Source organism: Hyla sarda, chromosome 3, assembly GCF_029499605.1.
Source record: "Hyla sarda isolate aHylSar1 chromosome 3, aHylSar1.hap1, whole genome shotgun sequence".
NCBI classification, from domain to species: Eukaryota; Metazoa; Chordata; class Amphibia; order Anura; family Hylidae; genus Hyla; species Hyla sarda.
This window is the reverse complement of record NC_079191.1, coordinates 299,486,275-299,505,367: the sequence shown is the minus strand read 5'-3', so window position 1 is coordinate 299,505,367 and position 19,093 is coordinate 299,486,275. Positions and strand designations below refer to the sequence as shown.

The following is a 19,093-nucleotide window of genomic DNA, read 5'->3' as shown; positions in this document are numbered from 1 at the left end:
CTTAGCTCCGGTGCGCGCAGCTGCATGAACTTAAAGTCCTTCACGATCCCAGAGTGTAAAGGCACCTGCACATAAAGCGAGCACAGGCGCATACCTCGTCCGACTTGTCACTTCATCTGCGCACGCTCTCTAATTTGCACATGCGCAAGAACTTACCGTATTTTTCGCCCTATAGGACGCACCGGCGTATAAGACGCACCCAATTTATAGGTGCAAAGCCTAAAAAAAATAGCCGTTGGCTGTCCGGGCATGCTGTGAGTTATAGTTTTGCAACATCTGGAGGTCCGCAGATTGAAGACCACTGCATAGGAGGTAATACTCACGTGTCTCCGCCGCTCCGGACCCGTCACTGCTGCCCTGGATGTCGCTCCATCGCTGTTGCCGTGTCCCCGTCGCTCCGGAACGTCTCTGCTGTCGGCCGGGTATCCTCGCTCTCCGTCGCAGCCATCACGTCGTTACGCACGCCAACGCACGTACACAACGACGTGATGACGAGGAAGGAGAGCGCCGGCCATACAGGGGATCCCTGAAAGGAGAAGACACCGAGGAGGCAGGTAAGGTCCCTCCCGGTGTCCTGTAAGCACTGACCCGGCTATTCAGTCGGGCTGTTCGGGACCGCCGCGGTCAGCTTTGATCGCCGCGTCTGAAAGGTTAATACAGGGCATCACTGCGAACTTGAAGTTACAGAAGGTTGTGCTCGACCTTCCAAAAGTTGGTAACGCAATGTAGCTTTGGCTCTCGCATATGCTCTATGGAGCCATTTTTTGGGAGAGCCCCTTGTGATGAATCTAGCATATAGTTCATCACACTCTTTTTGGAGTGTTTCTTCACTTGAGCAGTTCCTCCTTGGTATCCCTCATTTTAGAGGGGCAGATGGTAACTTCCTTTGCTAAGGAAGAATCTTTTTGGATTTACAAATTACAGTCTCATAACCCAATGGACTCAATGAAGGCTTTACATTTTCGACTTTTTTGTAGATCTATGTGAGTAATATCCCAGCTAGCCAACATGTAATGTAAAATGGATCAAAAATATTATGATCAATAAGTGAGTCATGACCATTGACTGAGGACATTCCTTTCATTGTGAGATAGATATATATGTATTCAGTAACCCAAAAGGATGAATAACCTTTATAAATTATATCCTCTAATTGTGTTATATAGGATAATTCTTTTGACCCAAGAGTGGGCTTGTTGATGTACTAATGGTCAATATAGTAATGTGTGTAGTGTCAATATGGTCGTAGAAAAAGTGTGTCTAGGGACACCATATTACATTATATATAATTTAACATTTATTTATAAGCATGGCCAAAAAATATGTGATTGATGAACAAATATTCATGGTGTTATCTAATTATCCACTACTGTCTATTGAACAAAACACAAAATTGTCCATTAGTACTGCCATATTATAATATATCCTATGTTACAAAATTTAGAGGTCTATATACTAGGGATGCCAATAATTGAAATTCTCCTGTTCACAAAGCATGGGAATTCTTGCCCTCACTAGATTAAATCTTTTACGCATGCACCCAGTGGAGTATAGGCGCAGTCAGATTGAGCTCCGTGCACCCAAAACCAAGTTCTTGCGCATGTGCGGATTAGAGTGTGTGCAGATGAAGTGACAAGTTGGAGGAGGTATGCGCTTGCGCTCGCTTTATGCGCAGGCACCTTTACGCTCTGGGATCATGAAGGACTTTAACTTCATGTGGCTGCGCGCACCGCAGCTATTAAGAACGCGTAAGTTCCGCTCTTACACACCAATAACGGCAGCCTGGGTTTGATAGACAGGACAACTGCCCTATGCAAGCTGATGTCTCATTATGGATCAGAATCTTCCTTGGGGGATTGGAGGTAATTACCTGGCTGGTTATAGGTGTGCTCACCTGTCTGGTAATAATCAGGATACTATTGGCTCTACCGGTAGGAAATGATTGATGATGTCACTTCAGGAGGCTATAAAACCTTCAGCGCCGCATGGTCTGGAGTCATTGCCCCATAACCTCTAAGGACGTCACATAAAGTGATGAAACTTGTTAGGTGGGGGGGGAGGCATTGTGAAAGTGTTTTAAGATCAGCACTAACACCTTACCGTGGCATACACTACAGGTGTGCCAGGTGAATGGAATTCACAAAGTACGATTACTAAGCAACAAATACTGACTGTGGACTGGTGTTATATGTGCTGGGTTTTTAATTCACAATCAATACTCCCCATTTAATTCAACCTTTTTCAATAAAAGTTACGTTTTAATTGTTAGTGTGAGGGATAAAAGTGAACCTTTTACTCAGTCTTATTTATTATTGAGTTGCAGATTAATTAAAGGGGTATTCCAGGATTTTTTTTTATTTGACTACGCTACAGGGGCTGTAAAGTTTAAAGTTAGTGTAGTTCATAATATAGTGTCTGTACCTGTATGTGACAGTTTTCTCACAATTCTTATGTGATTTTCACCCCAATATTTATTTTTTGACAGCATACAAAATGACTGTTGTCTCAGATTTTTCCCAGGTTGCAATGCGGCCGAGACCTGACCTCACTAGTCAGCTGATGACAGGGAGCCTGTCTGCTTCAATGGGTGGACGGATCGCTTGGCGGGAGAGATCAAGCTGTAACAAATGCAACAGCTGTAGGCACCCTGATTGAAAACCACAGGTCTTTTGAATGGATGCAGCTCATTTATGTTTCAATGGGTGGGGTTGCTGAAATGTGGGAGGGAGAAAAATGTAATTGTGGGATTTGTAGGCAAAAATGAAAACTCAAACAGGAAATACCAGTTCACAAAAAGCTAGCCATGGTGTTATGGTAATCTCAAAACATAGCCATTTAGCCCCAAGACAAGCACAGTTCCTTCCTAAGCATGTCCATTACTATCTGGCAGGTACATACTAAAATTACCTTATGGTGGATAACCCTTTTAACTATTGTTAGTCCATCCCTCATTTAGCTCCATTTATGTAAGTCACATGATAACCCACATATAGATGCACTGCCAGATAGGCTGAATGGGGAGGAGGGACCACATGCACTTAGAGGCAGGGGAAAGACTCGACCACACATACAATAAGGAGGAGTTTTGGTGACATCTACTGAAGGGATGTAATTACTAAAAGTTAAATAGTAAATGAATTGACCAGAAGACAAGCATTTAATAAATAGTTTATATTAATATTTCAGAATATATATATATATATATATATATATATATATATATATATATACACATATGCAAAAGTAAGAATGAAGTGAGACAAAACAGTGACAAAGATTGGTGCAAGTGAGTATGCAGTGTGAATGTGCAACAAAAATGTGAACAAACGGAGACGAGGCAAGTGAATAAATAGCAAATTAAAACTATATAAAAGTCATGAACAATAATTAGTAAAATATTAAAAATGATCATATCAGTTATGATATAAAAAATTATGGAAAAAGACCTTATTTATCGATATATAACACACACTGGCGTATATAACGCACCCTCATTTTAACAGGGAAATCCAAGTTAAAAAAATATAAAGTAGAATAAATGAAGCCCTGAACTAATTGCCTCATCATCCCCCCAACTTAGATTGCCCCTGCTCCTCAGTTTGCACCCACCCTCCCAGTGCCACATCATTTCTCCTCTTTTATTCTTCTGTGATTTCCCCCTGCCTCATCATTCCCCCCTGCCTCATCATTCCCCCCCTGCCTCATCATTCCCCCCTGCCTCATCATTCCCCCCCTGCCTCATCATTCCCCCCCTGTCTCATCATTCCCCCCTGCCTCATCATTCCCCCCTGCCTCATCATTCCCCCCTGCCTCATCATTCCCCCCTGCCTCATCATTCCCCCCTGCCTCATCATTCCCCCCTGCCTCATCATTCCCCCCCTGCCTCATCATTCCCCCCCTGCCTCATCATTCCCCCCCGCCTCATCATTCCCCCCCGCCTCATCATTCCCCCCCGCCTCATCATTCCCCCCCCGCCTCATCATTCCCCCCCCGCCTCATCATTCCCCCCCGCCTCATCATTCCCCCCCCGCCTCATCATTCCCCCCCCGCCTCATCATTCCCCCCCCGCCTCATCATTCCCCCCCCCGCCTCATCATTCCCCCCCCCGCCTCATCATTCCCCCCTGCCTCATCATTCCCCCCCCCTGCCTCATCATTCCCCCCCCCCCTGCCTCATCATTCCCCCCCCCTGCCTCATCATTCCCCCCCTGCCTCATCATTCCCCCCCTGCCTCATCATTCCCCCCTGCCTCATCATTCCCCCCCTGCCTCATCATTCCCCCCCTGCCTCATCATTCCCCCCGCCTGCCTCATCATTCCCCCCGCCTGCCTCATCATTCCCCCCGCCTGCCTCATCATTCCCCCCGCCTGCCTCATCATTCCCCCCCCTGCCTCATCATTCCCCCCCCTGCCTCATCATTCCCCCCTGCCTCATCATTCCCCCCCTGCCTCATCATTCCCCCCCCCCTTGCCTCATCATTCCCCCCCCCTGCCTCATCATTCCCCCCCCTGCCTCATCATTCCCCCCCCCCTGCCTCATCATTCCCCCCCCTGCCTCATCATTCCCCCCCTGCCTCATCATTCCCCCCCCTGCCTCATAATTCCCCCCCCCTGCCTCATCATCATCCCCCCCCCCCCCCGGCCTCATCATCATCCCCCCCCCCCCCCCCCCCGGCCTCATCATCATATTTTTTTTTTTAATCAAAGATTTTGCAAAAAGATGTAAATCCTTTATCGCTGTAAATTTATCAAAGGCAGCGCACAAGGAGAGAAAGTAAGACCTCTTTCTAGTACACTCATCCGTTTCAGAAAGAACATGTGACAGATTAATTACCTTCAAGTTGTCATCTGCCAAGATAGGTGGACCTTGTGCTTTTGAATGTCAATTTTTGCTTTTATAGTCTATTCTGATTTAGGTTTCTTTCACACGATATGTTGCTCCGTTTTAAAGACCCGTTACAATGTCCCGTTAAGAACCCTAAAAAACGTCCATTAACCGGCCGTTACAAAATCCCATTCAAGTATATGGGATTTTTTGATTATCGGTTATCACCCGTTAAAGCACGTTATGAATAACGGAGGTTATTTAACTGGTGATAACGGATAATCAAAAAATCCCATAGACTTGAATGAGATTTTGTAGCGGCTGGTTAATGGCTGTTTTTAAGGGTTTTTATAACGGGAAATTGTAACGGGTCTTTAATAAGGAGCATTACTAATTACTTCTGTGTGTTTACTTTCTCAGGTGTTTTGTTTTGGTTAAGGAGAGAAATCTTGTTTGGGGGGATGGTTTCTTTAAGGGGAAAAATGTTAGCTCAGATATACTCTATAGTTAAAGAATATTCTCTGTCAAATGGTCATCTTTATTTTGGACTTTCTATTGTGCAATTAGTCTCATGAAACGCTAAGGGCCTTTGTTCACTCCAAAAGCAAAACATGATTTTGAGACATCTTAAAGGAGAAATGCTGCGGAAAACTTTTAACTCTCCCTTTGCCCGGGCTGCTCGGATCCCTGCTTCTTAGGCTTGAAACATCACACTGCTGTCAGTGTATTGCCGGCCACATCGATATCCCGCCTTGGTCAGTGATAGGCTGAGTGCACTTTCATGTTAGGAGCCAGCCAGAGTTTTTGCAGCCCGGGCACAGGGAGAGTTGAAAGTTTTCCGCCGCATTTCTCCTTTAAGAGGCTCTCTCCAGATGTGGCCCTGTTGCAGAAATGCACCTGGACAGGGCTGACTTCCCTAGAATGAAGAAATGGTGGGTGGGCACAATTTTTGGCATCCCCAGCAGTGAATTGCAAAGCAAAGATTTTTAGAGAGTATGTAGCGCAAGCATGTCAAACTCAAAGGCTAACATAGGCCAAAAAAACAAGGTTTAAGTTTATGTGGGCCGCATCGAAAAAAAGAGGACGTACTGTTGCCGGCCCTTGAATTATGGGAGCGTGACGTGAGCGAACGTCAATACGAGGCCCCCACATTAGGTGCAGTATAGTTCCCCCACATTAGGTTGGAAAGTATAGTTCCCCACATTAGGTTGGAAAGTATAGTTCTCCTACATTAGGTGCAGTATATAGTCAACACGCCTCCTTTCAGCGGGCTGCTGCACATGTGGTCCCCTGTGGTCAGACCCCACGATCTGAAACTTATTCCCTGTCCTTAGGATAGGGGATACGTTTTTCAAGACTGGAGATCTCCTTTAAAACACCCTTGGAAGAGTTAAGAGTTTATACTGTTAATAGCGATGGGTGACACAGGTCAGTCTTGTTGATTTGTGGAGGCTTTTGTACCCTGATTCCCAAGACTTCACCTATTACTCTCACTCCCAGGGCTCATGATCCAGAGTAGACTACATGTTTCTTTCCTCTCCTTTAACTTCTCGGGTTCTGGATCACCTTATTGAAAACATTGTTATCTCAGACCTTATGCCTGTTCCCATTCATCTTAGAGATCTAATACCTAGGGAATTTGATTATATTTGGCGCTTCCCTTAGGGTCTGGCAAGGGATAAAAACTTTGTCATTACTCAAAGGGTGGTGGCTAAAATATGTGTAATTTAATTTTTCTCCAGATCTGGACTCGCAGCTATTTTGGGATGCAGCAAAAGCGGTGCTACGAGTGCGTATTATGGCTTACATAGTGTCATGTGGTAATAACTTTAATTATGAATTAGGTTTAAAAATATTAATTATGAAAAATAAAAAATTGTTAAAATTATCAAAAAAATATCAAAATAATGACCTGGTGAATTGTACACAAGCCTAATCAATTCAATTCACATGTGAGTCTGACTATTCCCTCAGATGTACGGTAAGTTCTTTTTGACAAGATGACATTGACTCTAAGGATGTCATTTTGCATTATACAAAAATACACATGTATTAGAAAAATATGCAGACTTATTGGTTAATGGGTTATAAACATAAATGAGTAATAAACACAATATATGCTAATGATTGTCAATTATATATGAATATCAAGATTACTTTAAAGCATTACAAGCATATTAGTTGACTGCAATAGAACAATACATGTGAGTAGTAAGTAACTAGGTTACGATATAACAAAAGTTACTAGGTTAGGATATCATATCAGAAAAAGTTATACACCACTCTGTCCAGAGGAAACCTCATGATATCAAGATGGGCAATATCTAATCACAGACATATTAATATGGAATGCTAAGTACACTCTGCCTCTTTTCCAACCAACTACACATCACATGATTCCAAGAATGGGCAATTCCATCTGGGGATATAAACATGAAAGAAATTTGATATACTTTCACCCCATTCTGGACTATTTTCTACACATGATCTTGGTAAGACATTTAAGACAGATAAATAGCAGAGCTATATGATCTTTTTCTATATTTGAATGGGTAGAACTTGAAATCAAGTTTCCTGTGTGAAAATTTTTACTTATAACACTTAGCTTGGCGAAATAGAATTTCTATATCTAAATAAATCGTTCAATGCTTTCTTATAGATCTGAAGAATGGACCCTTCTGCAGTTAGAATCCATAATACAGAACATCCGAAAATTAAAATATGGAGATTTATTTATTTCATTAATTTATTTGTCTTTCTAACTGGTATAATTCCATCCACATTATCCAAATTAGTCTTAATTAAATGGAATACAATTTTTGTGTCTCTTACAAAGTCAATGTAAGAATCTCACTTCTGCTCCTAGAAAAGCTGGATGGTCCATCATCACATAGTCATGGGTAGCCATTGGTCTGTACAGTGTGATCAGTCCGGCTTGCTAGGATCTACACTGCTCAAAAAAATAAAGGGAACTCCAAGTCAGTCACACTTCTGTGAAATCACACCATCCACTCAGGAAGCAACACTGATTGACAATCAATTTCACATGCTGTTGTGCAAATGGAGCAGACAACAGTTGGAAAATATAGGCAATTAGCAAGGCATCCCCTATAAAGGAGTGGTTCTGCAGGTGGTGACCACAGACCACTTCTCAGTTCCTATGCTTTCTGGCTGATGTTTTGGTCACTTTCGAATGCTGGTGTTGCTTTTACTCTAGTGGTTGCATGAGACGGAGTGTACAACCCACACAAGTGGCTCAGGTAGTGCAGCTCATCCAGGATGGCACATGAATGCAAACTGTGGCAAGAATGTTTGCTGTGTCTGTCAGCGTAGTGTCCAGAGCATGGAGGCGCGACCAAGAGACAGGCCAGTACATCAGGAGACGTGGAGGAGGCCGTAGGAGGGCAACAACCCAGCAGCAGGATCGCTACCTCCGCCTTTGTGCATGGAGGAGCACTGCCAGAGCCCTGCAAAATGACCTCCAGCAGGCCATAAATTTGTATGTATCCACTCAAATGGTCAGAAACAGACTCCATGTGGGTTGTATGAGGGCTTGACGTCCACAGGTGAAGGTTGTGCTTACAGCCCAACACTGTGCAGGATGTTTGGTGTTTGCCAGAGAACACAGAGATTGGCACATTCGCCACTGGCGCTCTGTGCTTTTTACAGATGAAAGCAGGTTCACACTGAGCACATTCAATAGAGTCTAGAGATGCCATGGAGAATGTTCTGCTGCCTGCAACATCCTTCAGCATGACCGGTTTGGCGGTGGGTCAGTAATGGTGTGGGGTGGCATTTCTTTGGGGGGCCGCACAGCCCTCCATCTGCTTGCCAAAGGTAGCCTGACTGCCATTAGGTACCAAGATGAGATCCTCAGACCCCTTGTTGAGACCATATGCTGGTGCGGTTTTCCCTGGATTTCACCTAATGCGAGACAATGCTAGACCTCATGTGGCTGGAGTGTGTAATTAGTTTCACAAGAGGAAGGCATTGATGCAATGGACTGGCCTGTCCATTCCCCAGACCTTAATCCGATTGAGCACATCTGGGACATCAGGTCTCGCTCCATCCACCAAAGCCACGTTGCACCACAGACTGTCCAGGAGTTGACAGATGCTTTAGTCCATGTCTGGGAGGACATCCCTCAGGAGACCATCCACCACCTCATTAGGAGCATGCCCAGGCATTGTAGGGAGGTCATACGGGCACATGGAGGTCACACACACTACTAAGCCTTATTTTTACTTGTTTTATGGACATTACATCAAAGTTGGATCAGCCTGTAGTTTGGTTTTCCACTTTGATTTTGAGTGTGACTCCATATCCAGACCTCCATGGGTTGATAAATTTGATTTCCATTGATAATTTTTGTGCGATTTTGTTTTCAGAACATTCAACTGTAAAGACGAAAGTATTTCATATGATTAGTTCACTCAGATCTAGGATGTGTTATCTAAGTTTTCCCCTTTATTTTTTTAAGCAGTGTACATTGATCCCACATGGCTCTCATGGTTTGTAAGACCTCTTTAAGAGGCAGTACTTTGGTGGATGCTTTCCTTTGTTTGTCCTGGTTTAAACATTGCCTGTTATCAGTTTGACATGCCCCCTAAATTGGAAATTTCCAATGAATGTAGGTTTGGCATGTACATATGGTAATGACTGTGACCACACTATAATACCCAGAATGCATTTGTTGTCAGTGTAATACCAATACCACATCCAGCAGGGGATGCTCTAATACAGTTTTAATTAGCCTTATTATCAGTTAGCAATTTATTTATTTATGATTTCATAATCATGCCCTTTTTTTTTTTAAGTTGAAATGTAAAAGACCTCTGATCACAATTTGAACTTATTTGACCTTCAGTAAGCCTCCCAAAGCCACCGTCATCTGTCATTTTTTCTATGAATGCCGTGATCAGTTGCAGCCATCAGCATAATTGTTGTTGTCAGCCATTACCAATGAGTCCCCAGCTACTGATAACAGCCAATACTTACCTACCCACTACGAAGCTTGCTTTTTAGCTGTGGCGACGTACCAGGCTTCAGTACAGTACATTTATGACACATGTCCCCTAGGGATTAAGAGAAAGTGGCATCTTTCTCACCTTTTGCCAACATGTAGCTCCCCTCTCCTTTCTTGCAATATCTTTATTTGCCCCTAAATCTTTCACCGTTCCCTAGTAGCCATCAATCACCAACCTTGCCGTGGATGACTGTTGGGAATGAAGTTTCCCACTGTTTTTCTTTTCACTTACCTGAAAGATACATAGGCTGACTGGCATAAAGTTCTGAATACTTGTGTTATGTTATAAATAAGAAATAAAAAAAAGTTGCAATTTTTACATAGCTCCCTCCTGTAAATCACATTATTGCCTGATATTGACTTCAAGAATATGGTGTCCAAACATGCTTTGTTTTAAACTTCAACTCTCTTCCAGGAACAAAGAAAATATAAGAGTGAAGATCTGGCAAACAAAGCAGCTTGGAAAAAAACTATTGCAAATAATCAACAAAAGTAAGATAAATATATTAAGATCTCTTTTATTTACATTTTGTTTTGTTAGTAATTGTTTATTTACTGCTAAATTAGAAATTTAGTCTTGATTGTCTCCAACATTTATATTGGGCATACCCACCATGTACGCTTTTTGTAGTTGAAAATAGCAACTGCTTTCCATAATGATATAATGCAAAAACAGACTTGGGTTTAAACAAAAGTTGCTTGTAAACTGCACAAATATTTTTTCTTCTTTTGGCAGTACAAATCTATTAGAGTAGGGTCACATAATGCATATGCAGCGTATATCATGCTGCTAGAAATCCCACAGAACATTTTACTTAGTGCAGACATAGGGATTTCCCTGCGGCAGCCCTGTGTGCGCATTAAGGTTTGGAGGCTGGCCAAGTGTGCTAATGTGACATAAAAAGATTAAAATTAAATATTTACAAGAATGCCTGACCCTCAGAGAGGCATGTATGTCTGTTCTTACATACAACTGTATTCATCTTATTGCACCTGAAAGTTTTGTATAAGATTGTTAATTTGAAAAACCTTTAAAAAAAAAAAATGTAATTTCCTATATGGATCATAGTAATATTAGTGTGTAAGTTGGGGGGATTCAGGCAAAAGAACTAGTATAACTAGTGCTGGCTAAATCTTAGCAGCAAAAGCACAGTACAACAAAGAACACAAAAGCCCTGATTTACTAACATGATCCCGACTCTTTTTATTGACTTACGCGACACAATTTGTGTCGCACGTCCTCTGCGACACTTTGTGCAACACTTTTACTGGTAAAAACCTGACGGTTTTCAAATTATTCAGAGTATTTTTTTTAACCCGACTAAATGGGCGTGGTTTGCATAATTAGGGGCGTGTCCCCAACATTTTCCTGAAAACCAGACAGTTGTATTTGAAAAACCCACCAGAAAAATAGGGAAATATTGGACTTGAAAACCCGACTTGAGGTGAGGGGAATCTGTTAAAAAGTGTTTTTTTTAATCCTGTTATGTTGTCCCTTTAGTAGTTTTTTGGGTTACATTTTTTATTTAATTTTTTTGTTGAATTTCTCTCTTTTTTTTTTTTTTTTTGTCAACCCATTAAACGATCATAAATGTAAAGTTACGTCCTGGTGCAGAGTTACTTTGATTTATTTATTTGTTCTACACGTATGACAGAATTTTATATCATGCGACATAATTTTCTGAACATGTGCGAAACATTGGTAAATATGTGTGAGAAAAAATTATCAAGGAAAAAAAAAACACTCTGAAAATAACCTGATGCTCTTAGTAAATCCGGGCCAAAGTGTAAACTGTAAATAGGATATTCATCATGATCATCTTCATCGTTGTTGTTGTTATTATTATTAATAATAATGATCTTGGCAACCTTGTAGCTCTTTAACAGGGACGTAAGAGTGGAGTGTTCTGTTTCTTTATTTTTCTTTAACATAAAAGTTGCTCCCTAAACAGAAATTTATTTATTGTGCCTTAACTATTATTTGACTACATAAGAGGCATTATGGACAGTCATTATATTAACTCTCGTACATAATTTTTTACGGCCAATAGTTCATATCATGCTCCAAGTGCACCAAGATGTCTCCTCTGCATATTCACTTTTTGGGGCACAGCGGAGCAATGGAAGCACAGATTACAGTATGGTAAAGTCCATTGTAATTAGCTTCTCCTGCACTATAAGCCTGTACCAGCAGGTTAGTGCGGCTGATGCTGAAGACAAATTCCAGTTAAAAAAGAGATGTTACAAACATTAAATAGCCTAGGGCAGGGGTTCTCAACCGGTGGTACACGTACCCCCCCCCCCCCTAGGGGTACGCCACCAGTTGTGCGGGGATACGAAATGCACTGACAAATACCGACCATGCATCGGCCAGTATTTGTCAGCGCAGAGCAGGGAATGGCCGCGGCAGCTCTCTGTCAAGCACCACAGCTACTTTTCAGGAGCTCCATGGTTGCCAGGCAGACGTGTGACATCCCCTGACATTGCACGGAGGTGCCGCACAGCACAGGACGACGTCACCCTTTTGTGCGGCCCCGCCGAACAGGACTCTGGGAACGCCGTATACCTGAACAGGCTGGGTAATGTGTAAAAAAATTAAATAAAAGTAAAAACTAAGTTTATGTGAGGGAGGGATGTTATTTTATGTACATATGTATGTGTGTATATATATATATATATATATATATATATATATATATATACATACACACAATTTGTTACTGCAATCCTTTTCTGTGAGAAATACTCATTTTCTAGAAAATTTCAGGGGTGCCTCAATATTTACGGCCATGACTATATATATATATATATATATATATATATATATATATATATATATATATATATATATATTGTCATGGCCGTAAATTGAGGCACCCCTGAAATTTTCTAGAAAATGAGTATTTCTCACAGAAAAGGATTGCAGTAACAAATTGTTTTGCTATACACATGTTTATTCCCTTTGTGTGTATTGGAACTAAACCAAAAAAAAAGAGGAAAAAAAGCAAAAATGGGCTGGACAAAATTCTTGGCAATCTTTCAAAATTGTGGAAAAAGATTGTTGTGAATAAGATTGTTTCAAGCATGTGATGCCCCTTTAAACTCACTTGCGACAAGTAACAGGTGTGGGCAATATAAAAATCACACCTGAAAGCAGATAAAAAGGAGATAAGTTCACTTAGTCTTTGCATTGTGTGTCTGTGTGTGCCACACTAAGTATGGACAACAGAAAGAGGAGAAGAGAACTGTTTGAGAACCAAAATTGTGGAAAAATATCAACAATCCTAAAGGTTGCAAGTCCATCTCCAGAGATCTAGATTTGCCTTCGTCCATAGTGCACAACATTATAAAGAAAGTTTGCAACCTATGGCACTGTAGCTAATCTCCCTGGGTGTGGACTGAAGAGAAAAATTGATGAAAGGTGTCAATGCAGGATAGTCCGGGTGGTGGATAAGCAGCCCCAAACAAGTTCCAAAGATATTCAAGCAGTCCTGCAGGCTCAGGGAGCATCAGTGTCAGCGTGAACTATCCATCGACATTTAAATGAAATGAAACGCTATGGCAGGAGACCCAGGAGGACCCCACTGCTGACACAGAGACATAAAAAAAGCAAGACTAAATTTTGCCAAAATGAACTTGAGTAAGTCAAAATACTTATGGGAAAATGTCTTGTGGACAGATGAGACCAAGAAAAGCTTTTTGGTAAAGCACATCATTCTACTGTTTACCGAAAACGGAATGAGGCCTACAAAGAAAAGAACACAGTACCTACAGTGAAATATGGTGGAGGTTCAATGATGGTTTGGGGTTGTTTTGCTGCCTCTGGCACTGGGTGCCTTGAATGTGTGCAAGGCACCATGAAATCTGAGGATTACCAACGGATTTTGAGTCGCACTATACAGCCCAGTATCAGAAAGCTGGGTTTGCGTCCGAGATCTTGGGTCTTCCAGCAGGACAGTTTCCCCAAATATACGTAAAAAAACACCCAGAAATTGATGGCAACAAAGCCCTGGAGAGATGTGAAGTGGCCAGCAATGAGTCCAGATCTAAATCCCATTGAACACCTGTGGAGAGATCTTGCTGTTTGGAAAAGGCACCCTTCCAATAAGAGAGACCTGGAGCAGTTTACAAAGGAAGAGTGGTCCAACATTCCGGCGGAGAGGTGTAAGAAGCTTATTGATGGTTATAAGAAGCAACTTATTTCAGTTATTCTTTCCAAAGGGTGTGCAACCAAATATTAAGTTAAGGGTGCTAATAATTGTGTCTTGCCCATTTTTGGAGTTTAGTGTGACATTATGTCCAATTAGCTTTTTTTCCCTCCTATTTTTGGTTTAGTTCCAATACACACAAAGGGAATAAACATGTGTATAACAAAACATGTGTTAATGCAATCCTTTTCTGTGAAAAAAACTTCATTTTGTAGAAACATTTCAGTGGTGCCAACATTTACGGCCATGACTGTGTGTGTGTGTGTGTGTCTGTGTCTGTGTGTGTGTATATATATATATATATATATATATATATATATATATATATATATACACAGACCAAAAGTTTGGACACACCTTCTCATTCAAGTTTTCTTTATTTTCATGACTATGAAAATTGTAGATTCATACTGAAGGCATTAAAACTATGAATTAAGAAATGTGGAATTATATACATAACAAAAAAGTGTGAAACAACTGAAAATATGTCACATTCTAGGATCTTCAAAGTAGCCACCTTTTGCTATGATTACTGCTTTGCACACTCATTCTCTTCATGAGCTTCAAGAGGTAGTCACCCGAAATGGTCTTCCATCAGTCTTGAAGGAGTTCCCAGAGATGCTTAGCACTTGTTGGCCCTTTTTTCCTTCACTCTGCGGTCCAGCTCACCCCAAACCATCTCGATTGGGTTCAGGTCCGGTGACTGTGGAGGCCAGGTCATCTGACGCAGCACCTCATCACTCTCCTTCTTGGTCAAATAGCCATTACACAGCCTGGATTTGTGTTTCGGTCATTGTGTTTGGGGTCATTGTGTTTGGGGTCATTGTCCAGTTGAAAAATAAATGATGGTCCAACTAAACGCAAACCGTATGGAATAGCATGCCGCTGCAAGATGCTGTGGTAGCCATGCTGTTTCAGTATGCCTTCAGTTTTGAATAAACTCTCAACAGTGTCACCAGCAAAGCACCCCCACACCATCACACCTCCTCCTCCACACCAGCACACCTGTGAAGTGAAAACCATTTCAGATGACTACCTCTTTAAGCTCAACTAGAGAATGCCAAGAGTGTGCAAAGCAGTCATCAAAGCAAAAGGTGGCTACTTTGAAGAACCTAGAATATGACATATTTTCAGTTGTTTCAAACTTTTTTGTTATGTATATAATTCCACATGTGTTAATTCATAATTTTGATGCCTTCAGTGTGAATCTACAATTTTCATAGTCATGAAAATAAAGAAAACTTTGAGAAGGTGTGTCCAAACTTTTGGTCTGTACTGTGCATATATATATATATATATATATATATATATATATATATATAATATTTTTGTATATAAGCCCAGAGGGATCATAGGGGGGGATGGGGGGGGGTAAAAATAATGGCACTAGGGCATTAAGATGATGGGGGGGGGGTAATGATTATCCCTCCCCCCCCCTTGATCTTAATCCCCTTGTGCCATTATTCCCCCTTGATCTTTATCCCCTTGTGCCATTATTCCCCCCTCCCTCTGATCCCCTTTTGCCATATCGGATAATTATGGCACAAGGAGATTAAGATGGAGGGGGCATAATGGCAAAAGGGGACCAGAGGGATGGGGGAATAATGGCACAAGGGGATTAAGCATTGCATTAGTATAAAGGTCAGCACACGCCATTATGAAATTAAGTAATTTTATGGCTTATTTTGTATGAGGGTACCCTTTGCTCCTATGTTCTGTGTGAGGGGTACCCGCGGACATATTTTCACTCTTTGGGAGTACAGTCGCGAAAAAGGTTGAGAACCACTGGCCTAGGGTACCCTGATTACACACTGATTAGAAAAAAGAAGGCTTAGGGGCGATCTAATAACTTTGTATAAATATATCAGGGGGCCATACAGAGATCTCTCCCATGATCTATTTATACCCAGGACTGTATCTATAACAAGGGGGCATCCTCTACGTTTAGAGGAAAGAAGGTTTCTACATCAGCATAGGCGGGGGTTCTTTACTGTAAGAGCAGTGAGACTGTGGAATTCTCTCCCGGAGGAGGTGGTCATGGTGAACTCTGTAAAAGAGTTCAAAATGGGTCTGGATGCTTTTTTGGAGAGTAATAACATCGCTGGTTATGTATACTAGATTTATAGGGACAGTATGTATTTTTACCTCTAGTATGAGGGTTTTTTGCCTTCCTCTGGATCAACTCGGTAGGGACTCAGTAGGGATAAAGGTTGAATTTGATGGACTCTGGTCTTTTTTCAACCTCGTGAACTACCGTATTTATCGGCGTATAACACGCACTTTTTAGGCTAAAATTTTTAGCCTAAAGTCTGTGTGCGTGTTATACGCCGATACACCCCCAGGAAAGGCAGGGGGAGAGAGGCCGTCGCTGCCCGCTTCTCTCCCCCTGCCTTTCCTGAGGTCTAGAGCGCTGCTGTCGGCCCTTTTCACCCCCTGGTTATCGGCGCCGCTGCCCGTTCTGTCCCCCTGACTATCGGTGCCGGCACCGATAGCCAGGGGGAGAGAAGCGGCGCCGACAGCCAGGGGGAGAGAAGGGGCAGCGGCACCCATTGCCGGCGCCACTGCCCCGTTGCCTCCCCCCATCCCCGGTGGCATAATTACCTGAGTCCGGTCCGCGCTGCTCCAGGCCTCCGTCGTGCGTCCCCAGCGTCGTTGCTATGCACGGCACGGCGCTCTGACGTCATGCGCCGCGCCGTTCAGCGCATAGCAATGACGCCGGGGACGCACGACGGAGGCCTGGAGCAGCGCGGACCGGACTCAGGTAATTATGCCACCGGGGATGGGGGGAGGCAACGGGGCAGCGGCGCCGGCAATGGGTGCCGCTGCCCCTTCTCTCCCCCTGGCTGTCGGCGCCGCTTCTCTCCCCCTGGCTATCGGCGCCGGCACCGATAGTCAGGGGGACAGAACGGGCAGCGGCGCCGATAACCAGGGGGTGAAAAGGGCCGACAGCAGCGCTCTAGACCCCAGGAAAGGCAGGGGGAGAGAAGCGGGCAGCGACGGCCTCTCTCCCCCTGCCTTTCCTGGGGGTATATCTGGGTATACACGCGCACACATGCACCCTCATTTTTTCATGGATATTTGGGTAAAAAACTTTTTTTACCCAAATATCCTTGGTAAAATGAGGGTGCGTGTTATAGGCCGGTGCGTGGTATACCCCGATAAATACGGTATGTAACTTTTTTTAAATTTATTTATTTATTTTTTTATACAGTTTAATACGCCCTTTCATTCATGAGATATGTCTGTTTAATTGTTTGTAACTTAAAAGTGAGAGGCAGGATGTGTTTATTGGTCATACATATCCCTTTTTGTACAGCATAGATGTCCCCTAACTGTATAATCACACCCACACCTCATTTTTACTCCCATTTTGAAAATGTATTTCCAACATAAATGGCTATTCATTGGCAGAAATGTCAGGAAAACTATAAACCCACATATCTTGGTAATGGAAAGGTTTATCAAGAAACTGCAAAAAGTTGTGTGATCAGGGCACCATAGGCTTATGCCCCCCCCCCCCCCCATGTGAATGTACAGGGCACATTCACATGGGTGGGTTTACAGCAAGTTTTCTGCTGCAAGTTTGAGATGCGGCAAATTTTCAGCTGCAGCTCAAACTCCCAGCTCAAACTCACTGTAAACCCAACCATGTTGTGAATGTATCCTAAAAACACTACACTACACCTACACAAAATAAAAAGTAAAAAACTACATATACACATACCCCTACACAGCCCCCCCCCCCCCCCCAGATAAAAAAAAAAAAAAAAAGTCTTGTACGGCACTGTTTCCAAAATAAAGCTTCCAGCTGTTGAAAAATAACAACTCCCAGTATTGCCGGGCAGCCACTGACTGTCCAAGCATGCTGGGAGTTTTGCAACAGCTGGAGACACTCTGTTTGGAAAACACTGCTGTGTGGTATTTTTTGTGGCGGATTCAAATCTCCAACCTAGGCCTCAAATGCGCATGGCGCTCTCTCACTCCGGAGCCCTGTCGTATTTCAAGGAAACAGTTTAGGGCCACATATGGGGTATTTCCGTAGTCGGGAGAAATTGCACTACAAATTTTGGGGGGCTTTTTCTCCTTTTACCCCTTATGAAAAGGTAAAGTTGGGGTCTACACCAGCATTTTAGTGTAAAATAAAATACATTTTTACACTAACATGCTGGTGTTGCCCCATACTGATTTTTCACAAGCGGTAAAAGGAAAAAAAGACCCCCAAAATTTGTAACGCAATTTCTCCTGAATACGGAAATAACCCATATGTGGGCGTAAAATCTTCTGCGGACTCACAACAAGGCTCAGGAGTGAGAGCGCACTATGTACATTTGAGGTCTAAATTGGTGATTTGCACAGGGGTGGCTGATATTACGGCGGTTTTGACATAAACGCAAAACAATAAATACCCAGATGTGACCACATTTTCGAAACTACACCCCTCGCAGAATGTAAAAAAGGGTATAGTGAGCTTAACACCCCACAGGTGTTTGACAAATTTTCGTTAAAGTTGGATGTGAAAATGAAAAAAAAAAACATTTTTTTTTTCACTAAAATGCTGGTGTTACCCTAAATTTTTCATTTTCACAAGGGAGAATAGGAAAAAGCCCCCCCCCAAATTTGTAGCCCCATTTCTTCTGACTAAGAAGATACCCCATATGTGGATGTAAAGTGTTCTGCGGGCGAACTGCAATGCTCAAAAGAGGAGCCCCATTGCTATTTTTTAGAGAGAGTGTCCGAAATTGAAGGCCATGTGTGTTTACAATGCTCCCATAGTGCCAGAACAGTGGACCCTCCCACATGTGACCCCATTTTGGAAACTACACCCCTCACAGAATGTAATAAGGGGTACAGTGAGCATTTACACCTCACAGGTGTCTGACAGATTTTTGGAACAATGGTCCGTGAAAATGAAAAATGTAATATTTCATTTGCACAGCCCACTGTTCCAAAGATCTGTCAAGCGCCAGTGGGGTGTAAATGTTCACTGCACCTTATTAAATTATGTAAGGGATGTAGTTTCCAAAATGGGGTCACAT

At 42.6% G+C, this 19,093-nt stretch overlaps 1 protein-coding gene across 4 annotated transcripts in view; it reads left to right on the top strand.

Moving 5' to 3' along the window:
• Nucleotides 1-19,093, top strand: part of LYST (lysosomal trafficking regulator) — a 1,083,863-nt gene that overhangs the window by 695,425 nt on the left and 369,345 nt on the right. For all 4 annotated transcript variants that reach the window (XM_056566940.1, XM_056566939.1, XM_056566938.1 and 1 more), the window contains exon 32: nt 10,265-10,341. In XM_056566940.1, coding sequence (XP_056422915.1) covers nt 10,265-10,341 — 77 coding nt within the window. The remainder of the gene's footprint in view (nt 1-10,264; nt 10,342-19,093) is intronic.